This window comes from Falco rusticolus, chromosome 2 (genome assembly GCF_015220075.1).
Source record: "Falco rusticolus isolate bFalRus1 chromosome 2, bFalRus1.pri, whole genome shotgun sequence".
Lineage (NCBI taxonomy): Eukaryota > Metazoa > Chordata > Aves > Falconiformes > Falconidae > Falco > Falco rusticolus.
Window position 1 is genome coordinate 15,377,252 of NC_051188.1, and position 18,467 is coordinate 15,395,718.

Consider the following 18,467-nt stretch of genomic DNA (forward strand, 5'->3'; position numbering starts at 1 on the left):
GAGGCATTTGGTCAATGCCCTTGAGAACATGCTTTAACTTGGTCCACCCTGAACTGGTCAGGCAGTTGCTCTAGGCCCCTTGCAACTACTCTATATTCTGTTTCCCCGTTGCCTGCGATAGCACTAGACATCAGTCTACGAGATAAAAGACCTTTTCCCGTCTTTTGCTCCTACTTAAGCTTTATACCTCATACTGGTCTACAAGGTGGTAGACTCTTGTGCCAAGCCCTTTCAATTACTTTTTCCTTACAAAATCTTAAGGGCCAATGTTTAGTTAACATAACTGAAACAGTAATTTAGCATTAAAAAATCCTGATTATTTAATACAGTCAACCACTCTATGCGTGTAGAGCATAGCAAAATTCAGGTCCACTGCTTGTTCCAATGCTGTAGGAGTGACCTCCAGGACTGAGGCTGAAATACATAGTGGTGGTATGACACACTGAAAAGCAGTCCTGTTCATCTCACTTTATACATGTGTAATTTAAAGCTAGGCTTTTGTTTACTATTGGAAAGCAAATGTCAAGTTAAAGGTAAGATTTATCAATTGCACTTCCTTGAAAGGAGGAGTCAGGTTTTCTGCTTGCATTGACACCACTGAAATCTTAAGCACATAATTTTGCTTTATGGTAATAATTAGATTACAAAACACATTACAAATGATTGATCTGGGCAAAAATGTACTAAGACTGGTAATCAAGCATTTAAAAATATGTTGAACGCTTCTTATTCAATACATACGACTGTGGAACATGTTGAGGGGAATTTTGAAACAGTCTAATAAAATAAAAATCCAACTGAAATTGGTAAAGTAACTCCAAAGATTTATTTATTCATCTATACAACAGAGGTCAGACAATCCTAAGAACTGTGGAAATGAAGACAATTAAGTACAACTCAAAGTAAGGAATTGCAGTACTGTGGAAGAATTGTTTTCAAATTCTTCAAGTCAAAAACAGTTTTCCAAACACCACAATTAAGAAAAACAACAAAAGCTACTTCAAATCACTCTTCCCCCTGTACCTCAATCTCAGTATAAACCAGTACAACCCTGCTACCCTCATCTCAGGTGCGTGGCTGGTGCTATTAAGACTGCTCACTAGCCATGGTTTGCTGGAGTCAGCTGTGCTTCAGAAACAAGAGTTTTACTTCTCCATATGAAAAAGGAAAAAACCCAAACATCCATATGGCCACTTCAGCACTGCATGTCAGAACGAACTATTGCTCAACAAAAAAAATTAACCTCTGCCAGAGCTATAGTTTTATTTCCCCCGATGTGCTGTACCCCAGCCTCCTGACACACCTATAATGCACTTCCCATCGGGACCTTCCTCAGCTGTCACCACCTCCCACTATGCCCTGCATGATGGACTAGTGGCAGCAGTAACCAGGATGGTTGAGTCCCACTACACCAACCCTCTTCGCCACAGAGAGGTCTACAAGTAGAGCCTGAGCAGGACTGAACCATTATTCAGTGACGTAAGGAGGTACAGACCTGTGTTTCTTGATCCTTGCTCTAGCTTTCCTTACACCAGTGTGAATCAGGAGCCCGTCTACTGAAGACAGCAGGTTTACCTCAGGGTAAATGCAGAAGTGAGATGGAAGGAGCATCAGCTGCCTTGCACAGGACTCCCAGTGTGCTTGGGCCTGAATCTAGAGGCCTTCTGAGAGATGCCCTGTTGCCTTCAGTGGGCTTCTGACCAGACCTCTGTACATGTGTGCAGCAGTACCAAGTTCTGAAAACAGTTGTAAAATCCAGATTATATTGTTCTAAAATGCTATCTTACAGATTTTCCACTTCTCTGTAACTTTCAATGCTTGTCAAATGCTGCTAAAACACTGCATACAGCTTCATAATAATAAAACCCTAGAGCCAAATGATTGCTACATTCAACTTAAAAACCAATTTTTAGAAGCAATTTTTGTATTTCATCATATTTACGATGGTGCAATTACTTTTTTTACATTTTTTTATCTTCAATTGCACATCCTTCATTAGGACATACTAGAAAAAAAAAAGTATGGATTGCACAGTCTTTTTTCTTATAAGGACTCATTTAGAGAAAAAGGTTGTGGATGAACATCTCCAGTCTGTCCATACTTCCTGCAGCTAGTCTCATTGTATAGCCTGTTGAGGAAAGTCTCTGCAGGTCACTGGTAAGCTAATGACTCAAGTTTAAGTACTTGTTATCACCTTCTAATACAGTTAGCAAACCACATCCCTTTATAGCCTAGTAAAAATTAACTGAATTGTTCAAAATTTCTAAACTGAAGTTCACATCAAACTTCAAAATAAATACAACTTCATAAAAAATGTTAGGAAAACCCCCCATTTTATTTGCAAAAACCTATGCTTGGTCTCAAAGGTATCCTATTTAACCAACTATATCCACTATGGAACACACGGGATTTATGCAATATGTGAGAAATTATGGAACTTGATTAGAATTGCAATGATGTGATTCACTGTGCTAGTAATTAGCTGTTTAGAGACTTGTATGTATATCTTAAAATGACAATATATGTGTTTCTTCAAATTTGGTTACAAATACTGGTAAAAGAAAATACTGTCTCTGCAAAGTGCTGGAGTTCCTCTTCTTATGAAAGCCAATGCCAAAAAATAATCAGGGTGTTCTCAACATTTTGCAGGATCACACCCAGGAGAGGTTACAGACTGTGATTATTTTTACAAAAGGAACTCTTTCAGAAGTTAGAACAGCTGTGATAGGATGGGTTTCCAACACTTCCTTCCCTGAAGTCTCCTTAAATGATGGCATCATGTTCATCACTGTAACAGAAACACAGTAATTAATGTTCTGCAGTACAAACAACAGTCAGCATGAGAAAAAGCCACCCAGCCACTGCTAAGAAGGTTATTTTGTGAACAGAGGCTGTCTTGCTGGGAAGGGCTAAGGAGGGCACATTGATCTGGGTGTTACAGTCACCTTTGAGCCAAGCCTGAAGTCAATAGAACAATTTCATTTTGTCATCACTCCAAGCTCCACTAGCCTTATTAACATTTTGGCTTTCACATTTCATTCAAGTATATATTTTTAGATCACCTGTTGCTCAGGCTTTTTTATCCTATCTTACCTGCACCCAGTAGTGACAGGTAATCAAAGCCACACGCTCATTGACACGTTTCCTTTGTTTTAAAGAGACTGTTGATCTGAATTCTACAATATCCATTCAGACACCACCGTGGGTAAACGTGCAGCAGGGACTGGTTGAATTCTGTCCCCAGCAAGCAGGAGTCAGGACAGAGAGAAAGCACAAGGCCTAAACGCTAGCATCCCAACAAGTCTAATGACATCACCTCACTTAAAACAAGCTTCTCAACTGAGATGGGTGATACTGAATAGGAAAAAGAAAAGCAATCTAGTTTTAAGAATTGCCAGGTCCTAAATGAAACGTGGGACAAGGAGGTAAGTCTGGAAGCCTGGAAGAAAACAGAGTACAGCTGAGTATAAACAGCAAGTGAAATGGTACAACTTTGGTTGAACTATTCACTAAAAAACGGGTGAGATACAAGATGAAGTAAAAATCATAGATGTCTGACTGGTTCTGTGCTCTCAGAAATGAGTGCTACAAAAGAAAGGAAAAGAGTAGCTCCACAGAGAAGAACCATACCCAAGACAAGACTGGACCTACTACCTCCTGTCCCCCAATCTGGTAACATAAAGGAGAGAGACCAGCTGCCTGGAAGAAGTTGGTGGCAAAGAATTCAGTTAAATCAGTGTTTTTCAACTTGTACTGTACAGACTGACAGAAGCCCACAGCCAATTTCTAAAAGGTCTTGAAAAGATGATTAAGAAAAGCAAGATAGGCTTGTATTTGCTGTACAGCACCTGCACTCCACAGGGAAAATACCAGCAGCCTGCAGCTCAGACAAGGTGGAAAGTCACTGGTGTACACAGAGTAAACAAGTGACTTTAGGTGGGATCCAGCCTACACATTTCAACATCCACAGCACAGACTTTATCTAAGACTCTCAGCTACCCTCACAGTAAGTGAATACAAAAAATGCAGGGATAGGCTGGTTCATCTGACAGATTTACCCAATTTCAGGGTAATAGTAATGATATGAAATGAGTAGTTCACACGCAGATGCCTGTACAGTTAAATTAATGCTACTTCTCATTTCATGGACGTGTAAAAAGTATTTACAGCAGGTTCAGTGCATATGATTTTATGGACAGGTTTCTGGAGTTGAGTACAGGGTAGTAGAGAAAACTAAGTATTAGAGATTAACCAGTCAGCCTGCCTATGTTGCAAGGTGGGGCAAAAGTCTAAGTTCACGTATTGACAACAATCAAATGCTATGCTTTTAAAAATGTGAATAATGGCCATATTGCTTTCAAATGTTTTCTGTGACAATAAATAAAGGAATCTGTTCAAGAGTGGTGGCTTAAGAATGTGGAATATTAGATGTCTGGCTTTAAAACTGGCTGCTCGAACTAGACTTGAAAGTACATAGAAGGTGATACAAAAGAGAGATGGTAACAGAGTTCTAAGAAGATGTCACAGAGGTAATAGAAAATAGAGCTACTACAAAAAAAATAATGGCAAGGGGGAGGAAAACACTAGAGTGAATAGAAAAATAAGAGTCTATGAGGAAGTGTTAGGAAGAACCAGAAGTGTTGCAAATTGGAGCAAACATTTCAAGGAAACGTTATCTATTGATGGAATAGCTAAAGGACAAGTATTCTTTTAAAAAAAAATTAAAGATTTTATATAATAGATCAGAGAAAAAACCCACACAGAAGAGTGGCATAGTAATAATGAGGAATAGCTGAAGTGGTGAAAGACAAAATATCACCATTAAATCCCTTAATGACATTAATATGATGTACTTTAAACAAATGTATGTATCAGAGTTCATACTCCTTGTTCTGTTTGTCCTTGTTCCCCTCAAGAAAGTGAAAAATTGATGGGAACTTACATGGTTCTGTACTGTATGCCTCTTCTAGAGTGGTAGGTTTTGCATCCGATGTAGAGAATAACTAGGACTCCAAGTGTCAGCACAATGCCACCTACAAAACTGCCCACATCAAATCTGGAGGTTTTGGGTACAACAGCCTCAGATTTTGATGTGGCTGAAAAGAAGACAACAAAAGGCACTTTTTACAGAGCTTGCAAAATTGTGTTTTGAGGGACTTCTCTACATCCTGCCCTCCCCATTAATATATCATCTAAAAACACAATTAGAAAAATTTCACACAGATCAACAGGCAAGACACCAGCCATGCACGCTGAAACCTAGAGCTCCATTTTTAAGTGCCAGTTTCTGGTGACAGAGGCAGCTGACCCAACTGCTTGCTGTCTCTGAAAGACTGCCCCTTTTCCTCTCCAGCTCCCTCTTTCCCCTCCCTTTTTGTCCCCTGCTTTCCCTTCCTTCCACACATGCAGTTCCTGCCCTCCTCAGGCCAGTTCTAGTGCTTTCATACCCTCCATGAGCCAATTTAACTCACTAAGCTGGCCTGAAATTAACCCAAGCAGAAAAGGAAGTGGCTTTTCCGATGAGCATCCTGAGTCTGCCTGCAGAGGGGTCCAACAACACCCAAGTCAAGCAGTATAGGTTATGTGGTGGCAGTAAAATCTGGTGGCAATGAGCTGTCAGATATCTTTACCTTGTCTGATAGAATTGCACCCTCACTCTCCACACGCAAGACCAGCTCTACAGCCCAACACAAATATTGACATAGATAACATGACCTCTGATAAGCCACAGCAGTTTCTGTGTAAAAACTGGTTTTATCTGCTATACACTCCAAACAAAAGAGCCAGCCTTTGCCAATCTCTGTTTATACTTGCCACAGGGAGCATTACGTGGCCAACTGAAAAAAAAAAAAGCTCTGCTGAAGACATCTTCACCTATTCAGTAAGACTTCACTGACATGAGCAACCCCAATCTGTTTGGAAGTGTAAGCACAGAGCGATGCAAACAAGCAGCTAACTGCAAGTACTGAATTCCACACTTACTGTTTTTGTATTAAAGGCTGCTGTCAAACTGTATTTGACAACTTTCACATAAAGTGTGACTCATTCATAGTCATACTCTATTCTCCATTAGGGACAGAATTAATTACATTGCTAACAGAACTCAGTCTTTCTACCAAGCCAGCAGATGTATTTTGAGCCACAGGTCAGCTATGAAAAAGAAAGTATTAGAGCTGAGTTCAGGTGAGCTGTAGAAGGGAGAGCTGAACAAATACAGAAGTTGTATTCAAAAGCCAGGCTTCCTCCCTAAGATTGCTGATCTCCTCACTGGTGGCTGCTGGTTCTCACCACTCACATTGGTGGTTTTTTTTTTCTCCTAAGTATGTCAAGTCTCTCACGTTAAGTGAAGCCTTATTTAAGTAAGTGGAGTGCTCAAAGCAGTGTTATTATAGCCAACTTAGTAATAAACCCCCACTTTATTCCCGTTTTTCAGCATGCAAATACATTCTCTGTTATACCACTGTAAAACTAACAATTCTACAATTGTGGAACACATGTCAACGTACAAGTGTCTATGAGCTTCTTGAAATGTGATCTCACCTGTTACAGAAGTCAAAGAAATTTTGGAAGTGGTCACGGCCACTGTGGTGTTGAGTTGGGATGATGTGACTGATGAAGCTGTGGTGGACCTTGTTGTCTGGCTGGTTTTGGTGGTCTGAGTTGTCAAGGTGACAGGCATAGTGGTGTTAGTGGGCTGGCTGGTCAGGTGAGTAGTATTGGTTGACACACCTGGGAAATTTTTATTTGTGATATCACACAGAAAAATACATAAAGATAATCAACTGTATACTCATTGAGTAAGACAGCATTTATCATACCCAAATAGGATGACAGAGTAACAATGAAGATGTCACTGCCTGGATATCCAGGCTTGCTAACAGACTCTTCGCCTGTGCATTTCCTTTGGAAAGACCCAACTTCTGATGTCTTGGGCTCAAGGTCAGGAATAGTTTAAAGGAAAAGCTGTAAAGCAAACCTGGATAATAGCTGATAACTTTTAGAAAGGTGTTTTTCTTTGGATATCATTATCCAGTTCCACAGAATCATCCCTAACTTACAGTATTTGAAAATGTGATAAAATTCTGCATCAAGAGTAACTTTCCATTTGAAGCACCAACTTTTCAGATAACAAAGCTTTTCTGATAAGAACAGATTTTGCATGAGAACGCACCCCACCCCCCCCATTTCAGTAATGACTTAATCTTTAACTTGTTTTTGAATGAAACACTAGCTTTGCTAAGGCTGCATGTATATTATACTTACCAGAGAGAATTCTGCATGTGGTAAACTTAATGCTCAAGAGGTTTTTCCACACGTGATAAAAGTTCGACCAAAGTAAATCTGCTGGCTTCTATCATTTATTTAGTAGCAAGCTGTCTTGCCAAGGTTAAAACAAAGACTGGAATGCTGTTTCAAGTTTAATTGACACCTAAACTCTTTAACTTTTACTCTGCTTTTACCTGACACTTCCCCTTCCCTCCTCAGAAAGCAGTAGTGAACTGTTCAGAATAAAAATACCATGAAGCAAAATTCAAGAATAATAGAGATTGATATTTATAGAAAAATCCTTAGAACCCTAGTGGAAGGCACCCAGCTAGGATGATCTCAAGAATAATTACTTATTTAATTAAGAAGCAACTAACAAGAAACATGAGCCTGTTATGCAACAAACATTTCTCTAAGCAGACAATATGAGGCAAAAAGCTTTTATATGTGAGGGAATTTTAGGGAGAAAAACCTCCATTTGCAGCTGTATTATTTCTATAACCTCATACAAGCTATGTTCATGTTAACCACTGCAAAAGCTTTTTATTATGGACATTCAAATGTCTAATTATAGCCATGTTTTTTTGAAATTGTCCAAAACTAGAACTGAAGAATAGGTAGTTTCATCTCAATTCCACAGTAAACTTGATATTCAATTTCTGCTTTTTTATACAGCATCTAAAACACTTCTACAGAATAATCTTCCTGGAAGTGTGCTTTAAAATGTGAGTAGCTACACACAGAATGGTGTCTTTGCTAAGACTTAAGTATCACTACTTCAGATGTGAACATCAAAAACTTAAAGAAACCAAACAATGCAACAATGTAAGCATTCAGAAAGGAACTGGCTTACACAACACTTTTCTGAGACATTTAACATTAAAACTACCAAAACAGCCCAATACAGTCCCCATAATAAATGTTATTTATTTTCCTGTTCTTTGATGTATTGTGCCATAACCCTAGGAAACACTTTGAAATGAGCATTCATTGAGATGGAACAGTTGGAGTACTATATTTATGTGCTTACCTTGTTACAATTAGGAAATTCAGTTCCTCTATGAAGCATGTGTAAAATACATCAGATAAAATTCAGGGCACATTTTAATGGTGACAGGTAAACTCCCCAAAGGCACAATGATCTATAAATATCAAATGTTTCCTCATTGTAGGAAATAAGCAAGGAAACGTCTGTATGGAAACCATCTACAGTTATATCATATGAAACCACACCTGGTGACTGCATTCCTAATATAAAAGATACCAAAAGAAAGACAAATCCGAATGCAAGTTTCAACCAGTTAGTTTTCTGTGGGTATTTGTTGTTGGGGTTTTTTTTAGCCATGATTTCCGAGTGTCAAACTTGCTTGTGTTTCTGAGCAGTATGATGGTTAATTGTTCCATGCATAATGGTATAAGATGAGGTTACACAAAGATGGTACTTATTCCATGGGCATTAAATTACCCTACAGAAAACTTGAAGTCAGCACAAAAAATATCCAAGCAGCTATCATGAGGAATTTCAGCAAATTTGCACATTTTCCCCTCCTCCCTTGTCTACTAGCCATCCTATTTTCTTACTTTATCTTACAGCACTTGGTGATGTAACATAAAGAGTAAAATCTGGTTAAATCTCCTACAGACTTATCTTTCATGGTGTATTTAGCATCAGTCAGTTCAAAACATCAGTGGGAGGCTATCTGAGGCAGCTGGAGAATTTGGGGAGCTGACGTAAATTGGGCACCAATCTGTTCTTCTGTATCTTTGAACAATCTCACCCGTACTATTTTACCAACAGATGAAAGAACATTTGCTAGCAACATCTGTCCTTTTATCTTTTATTCCCCCCATTACTTTTCCCCCAAAAGACCAGCTGGGCTTCATTGAACATCACACTAAACAAACCCAGACTGAGTTAATATTTATTTAAAAAGGAATGCATGCCAGTAATATAGTTCAGGTTTATGACACCTTGTTTTTGAAGGAGACAAATATTTTACTTTGTATGCTACCTGTGTTTAAACTAATAATAGCTATGCTATATCCATCAATCAAACTATATACGTAGCATAAAGATAAGAATTCTTAGCAGCACGCACTACTCCCTTAGTATTCTAATTGAACAAGAATGAACACAAGTCAAACCACAAAAGCACTGTGCTAACATACGAAATAATTATTATTGGATGCTCATCGTGAAATAAATAAACACTCTCCTTTGCATGGAAAATGATTGAATGAAACAGACTTTTGCTTCTGTCGTGGAAAGGTTCCAAAGCAAGAAAGAAAGAAAAAAAAGCATAGACTTTAAGCAAAACTAAGTACATATATCCAGTAGTCTTTACCCTGAAGAGGTAAAGACAAATAATCAAAATGGATGAACATGGTCTTAAAAATCCGTGGACTGTTAGAAAAAAAGAAAAAAAAAAAAAAAAAGAGAAAAAAAGGGGAGGACATGACTCAAACCACATAAGCATGGCTGTTAGGTTTGTACTGTGCCTGTGCCTAACAGTACTAACAGTAAAAGGCTCAGGTCTCTTTTCACTGTTATTAGGTAGAGATGGTAAAGCTCAAACCTCTGCAAGAACCCCTCAGTCAGGGTTGGAGCAGAGGGTGAAAACACCTGTGGTTAACAATGGCTTTACACATAGGGAAGGCCCTAAGGCAACAAGGGGATTGCAACCATCTCTCCACTTTCCAAGTCAGACATGCTTAAACTGGTACACTGCAGGCAATGGAATGAGGCACTGCACCACTGCCTTGTATCAAAAGGAAGGTCTTTGCAGAGATTGTCTTTTTTCCCTGGTGAGTATTTTATTCTTAAATGAGTAAGAAGCAACCTTCTGAGTGTGGTAGCTCAGAGGTTATCTGAAGATTACAGAGATGCAAAGCGAAAGCCATACTGGAAACAACAACATAGCTGGGATCTTATGATCAGAATAAAACTCCACAAAGTATCTTAGGGCAGGCCCTGCTTTCACATGGCTCTTAGCACAAAGGGGATGCAGTTCATGCAGGAAACTAGCTTCTCTTCTCTCAGTTACAACCTTTTATCTGTGCATCACAGACTGAACAACTGCATGACATGAATTACTATCCAGTCTTTACTGATGTGGTGAAATATGCCTGTAACAAGTTCTTCCAAAAGACCTTTTTTTTTTTATTTACCTTTTTTCATAATCTCATACCGACATAGCCAACAGCTGGAACACTGCAAATACAAGTGAATGAACTGTTTGTGTCCTAGGTTAAATAGCTGCTTTCAAACTCTACTAGTTGATCTAATACAGCTATTTCTTCTTTCGACAAAGATGTGTTTTGTAAACACATTACTTATGTTGGAGCATCAGAACTGCAACACTGCTGCCTTGGGAAATCACCCTTACCTACAGTTCTTTTGCCAAGTTGTGAAGGAAAGATGGTAGGTAGTGCTAGAACAATGCAGAAGTATCTGTGACAGATTGTTCCAGATCTGCTACTTGCGGCTCGCTTGAACTCTGCTGTTTTGTGCTGTGAGCTTTATAAGGACTATTTTCTATGGTATAAGGTGCCATGAGTATTATCTAAAAGGCAATGGAATCTTACTCTTGAAACTCAAGCCTCCAGGACTTCATTATACCCTGAACCTACCTGCTCTGAAATAACATTAAACAGATACTCACTGTTTGCACAATAACCTATTCATCTTTGCTTCAGGAAAATGGAAGAATTTTGCTCAGCGACAAAGAATGAACATTAAAAAGACCAACTTCTTTCAATTCTTCCTTGAAGTTTTATTTTGATTATCACATTTTTCAATGTTATCACAAACATCAGCGCTTCTACTGATGAAGCACAGTACCTAAACTTGAAAAACAGTATAGCTTCATTTCAAGAGCTGTTTTACATGTTGCCTCCCAGCCCTAAAATGATAATGCCTTTCTCAAGCACCCATGGTTTGATGGGTATTTTTTAGAATTTGGTATGATCTGGTAGGTTTGGAGCTAGCTTCTAAGCTCATAGTAACAGACAGATGAACAGATACATACCTACTGCAGATGTTGCTGTAGATTGTGTGAATGATATAACAGTGAGATTGAATGAACTGTTATTGCCTTCAAGGAAAAAACAAAACAAGAGAAGAAATATTATTCGTTTTCATTTTAACATACTATAACTAAAGTACCCACAACAATGGTTTCCTTGGGGTATCTGTGTGTGCACGCTACAAGTGGGAATACAGCAGAGTATTCCATCCCAAAGCAGATGGTTTGATCCTTTTGTAAAATGCTTCCAGATCTCAAAGCAGCAAGAACATAGTTACACTGTATGCACAACAGTGCCCAAAAGTTCTCCGTCTGAATTCTTTACTCCTCTTTGCTTTTTCTTTGGTACAATCATAGCCAACCAGCCCCATCATTGAGTACTGCACAAACAACCCTCACACTGACATACCTGGGATATTAAGTTGCAGGTTTAATTGCTCTTGAGAAACAGTCATGATTGTACAATTACAAACACATTCTTTCTTCCTTATGTAGGCTTTTATACCAGTGTAAGCCATGTACGTGTACGGGGCTAAACCTTTACTGCACTGGTCCAGTGCTGTAACCAGAACACAGCTTTGGGTTTCCCCCAGGTTCCGAGTGCTTACTTCTGCAACCCTGGGAAGACATCTGGATGTGGACTGCATGCTCATACAGGTGAAAAGAAACCACGTACACTGCCTGGAATTTGGGTGTGAGTCAGTGATGCAATTAACACAAGACAGAGTGAGTCAATGAGCAGAGCATTGACTATACGTCCCATGTCATTGGCCAAGAGCAAATGAGATGAGCGAAGTAGTACAAGACAAAAACGACTCAAGGAACACGCCTTTGCATGGCACATGCTTAAAGGCATAGAGCTTAATGCCGTCAAATGAAATAACACTATGAAATAAATGTGTACTTTAGCAATGAGCTCAAGCATGGTGGAACTAGAATCCATTTTGACATTAAAAATCAAATGAAAAAGTGCCTTGCCTTTTTCTCAAGAGCACTCAATTCTAGCCTAGCAGACTTCTTGAGCTGGTGGATGTCTTTTTAACTGGAAATTGATGTTGGCAGTTATTTCTATTTCTATACATAAAATTCTGCCATTTTATTTCTTCTCCTCTCTGTTGCTCTAGGTTACCTAAGGATATGAGGATTGAGTTGTGTTCTACTGTTCCTCTTAAATGTCTTTAGTTGTTTCGGAATAGATGTGACAATCAAAGTACCATCCTCATGTCCTACAGCTGTTCACAATTACATAAAATGAAATAAAGGGCAAACTATTACAAGACAGTTTGAGGCATACAATAATACACATTGCTTTTCTCAATGCTACCGAGGAACAGCAACAGAAATGCCAAGAGTATTACCTTGCAACTTAGGGTCTGGAACCGTACTGAAGGGTGCAGTACTGCTGGAGATGTTCATCTCTTCATTTTGAACATAGAAAACAAGAAAGAGTGAGACAGATTTAGGCACTTTATTACTAAGAAATGAAAGAAGAAAAAGCGAGTGCAGCATCTGTCACTTGCTTTGGGCATATAAATGACTAAACTACCATGGACAGGAGTTAGGTATAATGATGATATAAAAGCATGGTACCACAACAGCCTGCTTTTAGCACATCAAAAACTGTATTTGCACTACCCAGCCATCAAATGAACTGGAACTCCTTCCCATCCTCAGTTTTATCTTCCCCATCATCACCATCCCAAGTTCTCTTCTTCCTTGACATGAAAGGAGACTGAAAGAAGCAAGAGGTAGAAAATCAGGCACCTTCCTTCAGTAATAACATGATGTGCATTGCCTACAGCAGAAGAAAAGAATCTCTCATGTAAATCTTTTTCGTATAAAGTCTGCAAGGCCTTTGCAGGCAGATGGGCACTTGCTCTGCCCCTACATGGACAGCATGGTAAGATAACAAGCTCCACTAACAAGCAGAATTACTTGGTTTGGGACTAACAGCATGTTAATGCTTCCACTAAGCATTCTGCAGGTGGGGAGTGGGATAGAGGAAGATCACACCTCTGGTGAAATACTATCATACCCTAAAGACTAATTGAGGCCCGATTACTCTGTCCTCAGGCCTGGTCTACACACAAGTGGTAAAATTTAAAGATAAACCACACAAAAAGAAAACTCTGGCATTCACATGCATGTAAGAGGATCAGTTGTGGATTCTGTCTTTGCCAAGCAGTTCAGTTTTGGTAATTTGTAACAATATTCTAACTAAAGGCAAATAACATGAACTAAGTATCACAGAAATACGACATTTTCTTAGTAGTTGCAAAACCTTAGTGAAGGTCTCAGAGTGGTAATGTTTGCAAAAAAAAAAAAGTCAAACCACTCACTGTATCCCACCCCTGCAATATCAAGATTGATGGCAGCACTGCAAGATACGTTAAACTGTTTCATGAGGGAGCTTAGGGAAAGCAAGCAGACAAAAAAGGAGGATGTGACACAGCTAAATACAGCTTCCCCAGGAAGGACCCAATCCTACAGAAAGTGGTCTACATCAGAGCTCTTCCCCCCACATTTAACAATGATCTGACTGAGGAAGCTAAGCCAACAGAAAACTGACGTTACACCCCCTCCCCAACAGTACACCATGGTTTTTGCTGCCTCAACCAGCAGAACTGACTCCCTGTAGGATTAGAAGAAACAGAAGGGAAGGAACCAGCTGTGGAAGGGAAGGCAGGACTGTATTAGCCCTAGTTCAGATCAGGTTGGACTGCACACCTTGAAAGATGTCAAGGACCTTATCCAGCTTAAAAGATAAAACTTTTTTCTTTTCCCTTCTCAAAAAAACCCCAAATTGACAAGTTGCTTAATTTGGATCACAAACAGTTGCTCCAGAATACCAATATATCAATATGGGGCACTGCATAAGCATATGCCACATTGTAACACATGGCAGCAAACAGGACATGGTAAGAAAAAGAAGATTGACACTATTCCCCTACTTCTCTGTCCTCAGACTGTGGTTTTGGATTTGGAAGTGTGTGTATCACTGCAGAGACAGCAGGAAACTTGAACCAAGGAGGCAGGAAGGACTCCTGGGCTAAGGCAAAGGGAAAAGCAGCACATGCTTTTACGCAGCGATGGCTCTGACAACTGGAGACTCTCATTTGAGACCAAAGACTGCGCAGGGCAACTGGCCCAAAGCAAAACAGCGAGGGTTTCTGGCCTTCTCCAGGGAGCAGAAGCGCAAGGGTTACAAGCCTGCACCGACCCAGGTGTACCAGTGCAGGCATGAGCGCAGGAAGGAAGCGGGAAGGAGCCGGCAGCCAGCTGCAGGCGGAAGGTGCTGCGCACAAGCAGAGGTAAAGCTCTTTGGGCCACAGGATTAGTTGCAATATTGGGCCCACAAATCTTGAGTAGAGAAACTGTGCTAATGCTTGTTCCCACCGTGATCCAGAGGAAAGGGAGGAGGGGACTGGAGGGGGAAGAAAGGAGCTCTTGTGATCATTTTTCATGATGAAACAGAACCAAACCAAGGAAATACCAAACTTAAAACCAATGCACCAAAGCACTACACACTGGAAAAGAACAGGGAAAGGGGATCAACGACATTTTTGTCAGACAACTCTTTTTCTTCCTCTCTGTTTAAGGTCAGCTGCAGCTAAAAACACAGCTGCTTGTGGCTGGGCAGGATGTATCTGAAGGCAAGCGTGCTTCCTGTGAAATGCTGCGACGAAAATGAAATTGGTACGTTGAGTGCTTCCAGGGCCTCTCACAGTTTTGTTGCTCTAGTGTGTGAAAAGTCATGAGCTGGAGACAATTCAGATAAGCAAACTTTCAAAAGGACAAAATCAGGCCAGTTCTGCCAGCTTTATAGCTGGAACTCGGCTTCCAGAAGTAGATTTCAGACATGGGAGCTGAAGATCCGTGCTTGTGCTAAATGCATAGATAGATGCGGGGTAAGCAAAGGGGATTGCTCCGATACTTGTTGAAAATGGACAAGACAAGTTTAAAAGGACTTGGTTTTGCCAGATCCTGCAAAAATCAGCACAGTGGATAACACCCATGAACCTTTAATGCTAGGAATCAGTAGTCTCTGGCTCAGGCATGTACCAAATTACTAGTATTTGTATATGAAGGATGAGTGGCACTACTCGTTCAAATCCCTGCACGTGACAAAGGTCAGTTTGCCCGCTCCTGCCTTCACATTTAAGATAACCACATTTCTAAGGGCTCACAGGCTTTACGTCTAGTCTGACTAAACCTCACACTGCAGAAAGATGTTGGTATATAAACTCACATTTTTATAAGCGCAATTTTACACATTCATTTTGGGGACATACCAAAAGTCATACATAAAATTCTGTTTCAGCATCTTCTCAAGTTTGATGCCTAGCAGGTAAGTATGAGCGTTTTACGCTCAAGCCATTCTGCTTCTGTTGGTTTAAAAAAACCAAAAAGTACAGAGGCACTGACACTGCACAGTCCGTCAGAGAGACCTCTGACTTGCACAGCAACAGCTAAGCAATCTGAATGAGTAACAGTTGAGGTGCTGGAAGGGTCAAGGCAGAGACGTTGGAGCAGGTGACATTAATATAACCACACCCTAGATGAGTATCCCGATGGTGGAGACTTTCTTCTCAGCTGAAATGGATGAAACTCAAATTCTGGAAATTAAAAAAAAACCCCAACTCCCAATCCCAAATCTACTGTAACATCTGCCTGGCAATTTTGACAAACTATAAATTCAAATTGCTGCTATCTGGACACTTTCTATTTCTTTTCCCCTTTGACTGAACAAGGTCTTTTGGTACCTATTTTTTTTTTTTTTTTGAAGTGGCATTCTCATCTTGAGACAGAGGTCAGCCAGGATTATTTATCTCCGCAACTTTTTGGACAGGTCCTCATGCCTTAACATTGTGAAATTACCTCACAGTCTTGCAAAGGAAAGCGTAAACACAGCTGGCTTCAGGAAACAACACAGACCCAAGTAATTGATTCTCAGCCCTGGTCAGTTTGAGACTGAAAAGCTACAACACCTTTTGCTGTCCCCCAAGAGTCTAAGAGAAGTGAGGAGACCGTACCTGTTTTCAGGCCTGGAGGCTGCTGCTGCTCGGTACATTTTTGTACTGCGAGTAGTTCTGTATACAGGTAAGCTATTGGAAGATGTTGCCAGCTATCTTTTCTGAGCAGCACGGGAAGGGCATGGGGGCAGCTTCCTGCCAGGGAGCCTGGATTCTCCTTACTTGCTCAGGTATCAGGAAGTTGGCTGGACTTTTCGTAACAGTGGGAAGGACTTCTCCCAAACCGTAACATTTTGGTGATGTGTCTTCCACTAACTCCACCGACACATGGAAATAAATAAACTTTCCAGCAGAATAAAAGAACAGCATTATACTGAAATAAGCAGTCTGCCCAAAAAATCTAACTGGAGTGAGGACAAATCTACTGCCAATTTCACTTTTTGCAAATCACAGTATTTAACTGGTTACACACTTTCTCCTGCAGCGTTCATTAGTGAGCCACAAACTTTTGCTGAAACCAACACAAACATCAGCAGTAGTTTCTGGAAGTTTCTGAGTAAGTGGGCAGAAAAAAAACCCCAGAGAGTTCAATAGCTACATTAGACTGAGCCTTAAAAGGGCACAAATTCTCTCAACAAGTTATAAATGGGCTCTAGAAAACAAATTAATCTATAGAGGAAGGTCTACATTTGACTGTCAAAAGTTAGATGAGATCACCCCTGCCCCAGGAGACAGCACTGACTGCACACTCAGTTAAACCAACATACGCACTCAGGAAGCAGCATGGTAAAAGACAGAGCAAGCCGATCTTGTATCAAATGAAATGACAGTCTATAGCTGTAAAATGGAAGCCACAAGATCTTGGCAAAGTGGTAAACAGGTAAAGTTCTACAAAAAAACCCCTTGCTTTTTTGGAAAGGGCAATAAGCTGTTTACGTTCCTCATTTTACTTTTTTTGTATCAATTTATATTATAGCTTCACCAGATTAAACAACAGCATATTAACGCTGCTGGACTGGCTGACATCCCTTCGTAGGCTCATTTTGGTACCTATCTTTCAGCTTCTTTAATTTGCAAAGCTATGGGGCACCACATGGGGCATTTCAGTCTTCCGAAAAGGGAACTCTGGCAGCTCGGAATCTCGTACGTCCCATTTTATCTGAGTGTGCATCAGCGAATCTGGTCTTCTACCACCGGGGCTGAAGCACAGGCAAACGGGAGGCTGCGTATTCACTCGACTCGGCCATTGAAAAGGGGTATCGCTGCAAGCACCTGGCAGAAGTGCGACACACGCACCGCGGGTCCCAAGAGCGGGTCCGCCACCGCCCCCGCGCTACGAGAAGCCCCGCCTGTGCGCGCAGCATCACGGCGGGTAAGCGAAAGCGTTTCCTTCCACTCCACCCCTGCCTGGGCCGCCGTGGCTTCCCCGGCTCCCTGTGACCCCCAGGCCCGGCCGCCCCCCGCGGGAAGGCGCTGGCTCTCCGCCGAGGGCACCTGCAGGGCCGGGGTATGTCCCCCACCCCGCTCCAGGAGGGGACCCACGGCGGAGCGAGGCCGGCACCCCTCTGTGGGGTGCAAACACCCACGCCACGCACCCCCCTCCTCGTTTTCCCACTGTTTCTTGTTTTACGTGTTACTCGGTTCTGCTTCAAAACGGTCCCGCGTACCGAGCCTGAGCCCCCTACTTCTGTGAGGGCTCCGCTCCCGAGCGCCGGGCCACGTGCACCGATGCGCACCGTGCAGCCGAGCTCCGCCTGGGGACGGTGGGAAGCAAGAACCGGCGACCCACCGAACTTCCTTGCAGCTGCAAACCCGAGCGTAGGGACACCCTGCGGGGCAGCCCCGCTCCCTGCCGCCAGCGACACGGCGAGGCCTGGGTCCACCCAGCGGGGCTGTCGCGGCAGCCACCGGCCGGCCCGGCTGCCGGTGCCCGCGGTGCCCGCCCCGCCCGCCCGCGGCCGCTACTCACGGGAGCCGGGGGTGAGCAGCAGCAGCAGCGCTGCCGCCCGCAGCGCGCAGGAGGCGCCGGCGAGGAGCCGCATGGCGCTGAGGGAGCCGGAACGCCGCGCTCGCAGCCGCCGCAGCACCGCCAGGCGCGGCCTGCCCGGGAAGGGCGGGGGGCCGGAGCGGGGCGGCGGCGCGGCCTGCCCGGGGGCCGGTCTCCGCTTGTCCCGCCCGCAGCCCGCGGCGCGGCAGCCGGGCC

At 42.0% G+C, this 18,467-nt stretch overlaps 1 protein-coding gene across 2 annotated transcripts; it reads right to left on the minus strand.

The window, feature by feature from the left end:
- Positions 1–803: 803 nt before the first annotated feature.
- Positions 804–18,399, minus strand: TMEM123 (transmembrane protein 123). Of its 2 annotated transcripts, XM_037377136.1 has the most exons (7): positions 18,234–18,309; positions 12,927–13,023; positions 12,650–12,709; positions 11,295–11,360; positions 6,541–6,729; positions 4,943–5,096; positions 804–2,788 (listed from the first exon to the last, which is right to left on the minus strand). In XM_037377136.1, exons 3-7 carry the CDS (start codon positions 12,705–12,707, stop codon positions 2,764–2,766), a joined length of 492 nt encoding a protein of 163 aa, XP_037233033.1. In that variant the 5' UTR covers positions 12,708–12,709; positions 12,927–13,023; positions 18,234–18,309; the 3' UTR covers positions 804–2,763. The 2 variants fall into 2 exon arrangements, with proteins under 2 accessions (XP_037233033.1, XP_037233032.1); XM_037377135.1 differs by lacking the exon at positions 12,927–13,023 and having other exon boundaries at positions 18,234–18,399.
- Positions 18,400–18,467: the final 68 nt, after the last annotated feature.

What these genes read in the sequence shown, in the direction of transcription:
- TMEM123 (XM_037377135.1), bottom strand. Translation starts at nt 18,306, where the DNA reads ATGCGGCTCCTCGCCGGCGCCTCCTGCGCGCTGCGGGCGGCAGCGCTG. An exon ending in TACAGCAACATCTGCAGTAG is followed by an intron (nt 6,730 to 11,294) that starts GTATGTATCTGT and finishes AAAATTTCCCAG; the next exon opens with GTGTGTCAACCAATACTACT. An exon ending in TTCTTTGACTTCTGTAACAG is followed by an intron (nt 5,097 to 6,540) that starts GTGAGATCACAT and finishes TCTTCTTTTCAG; the next exon opens with CCACATCAAAATCTGAGGCT.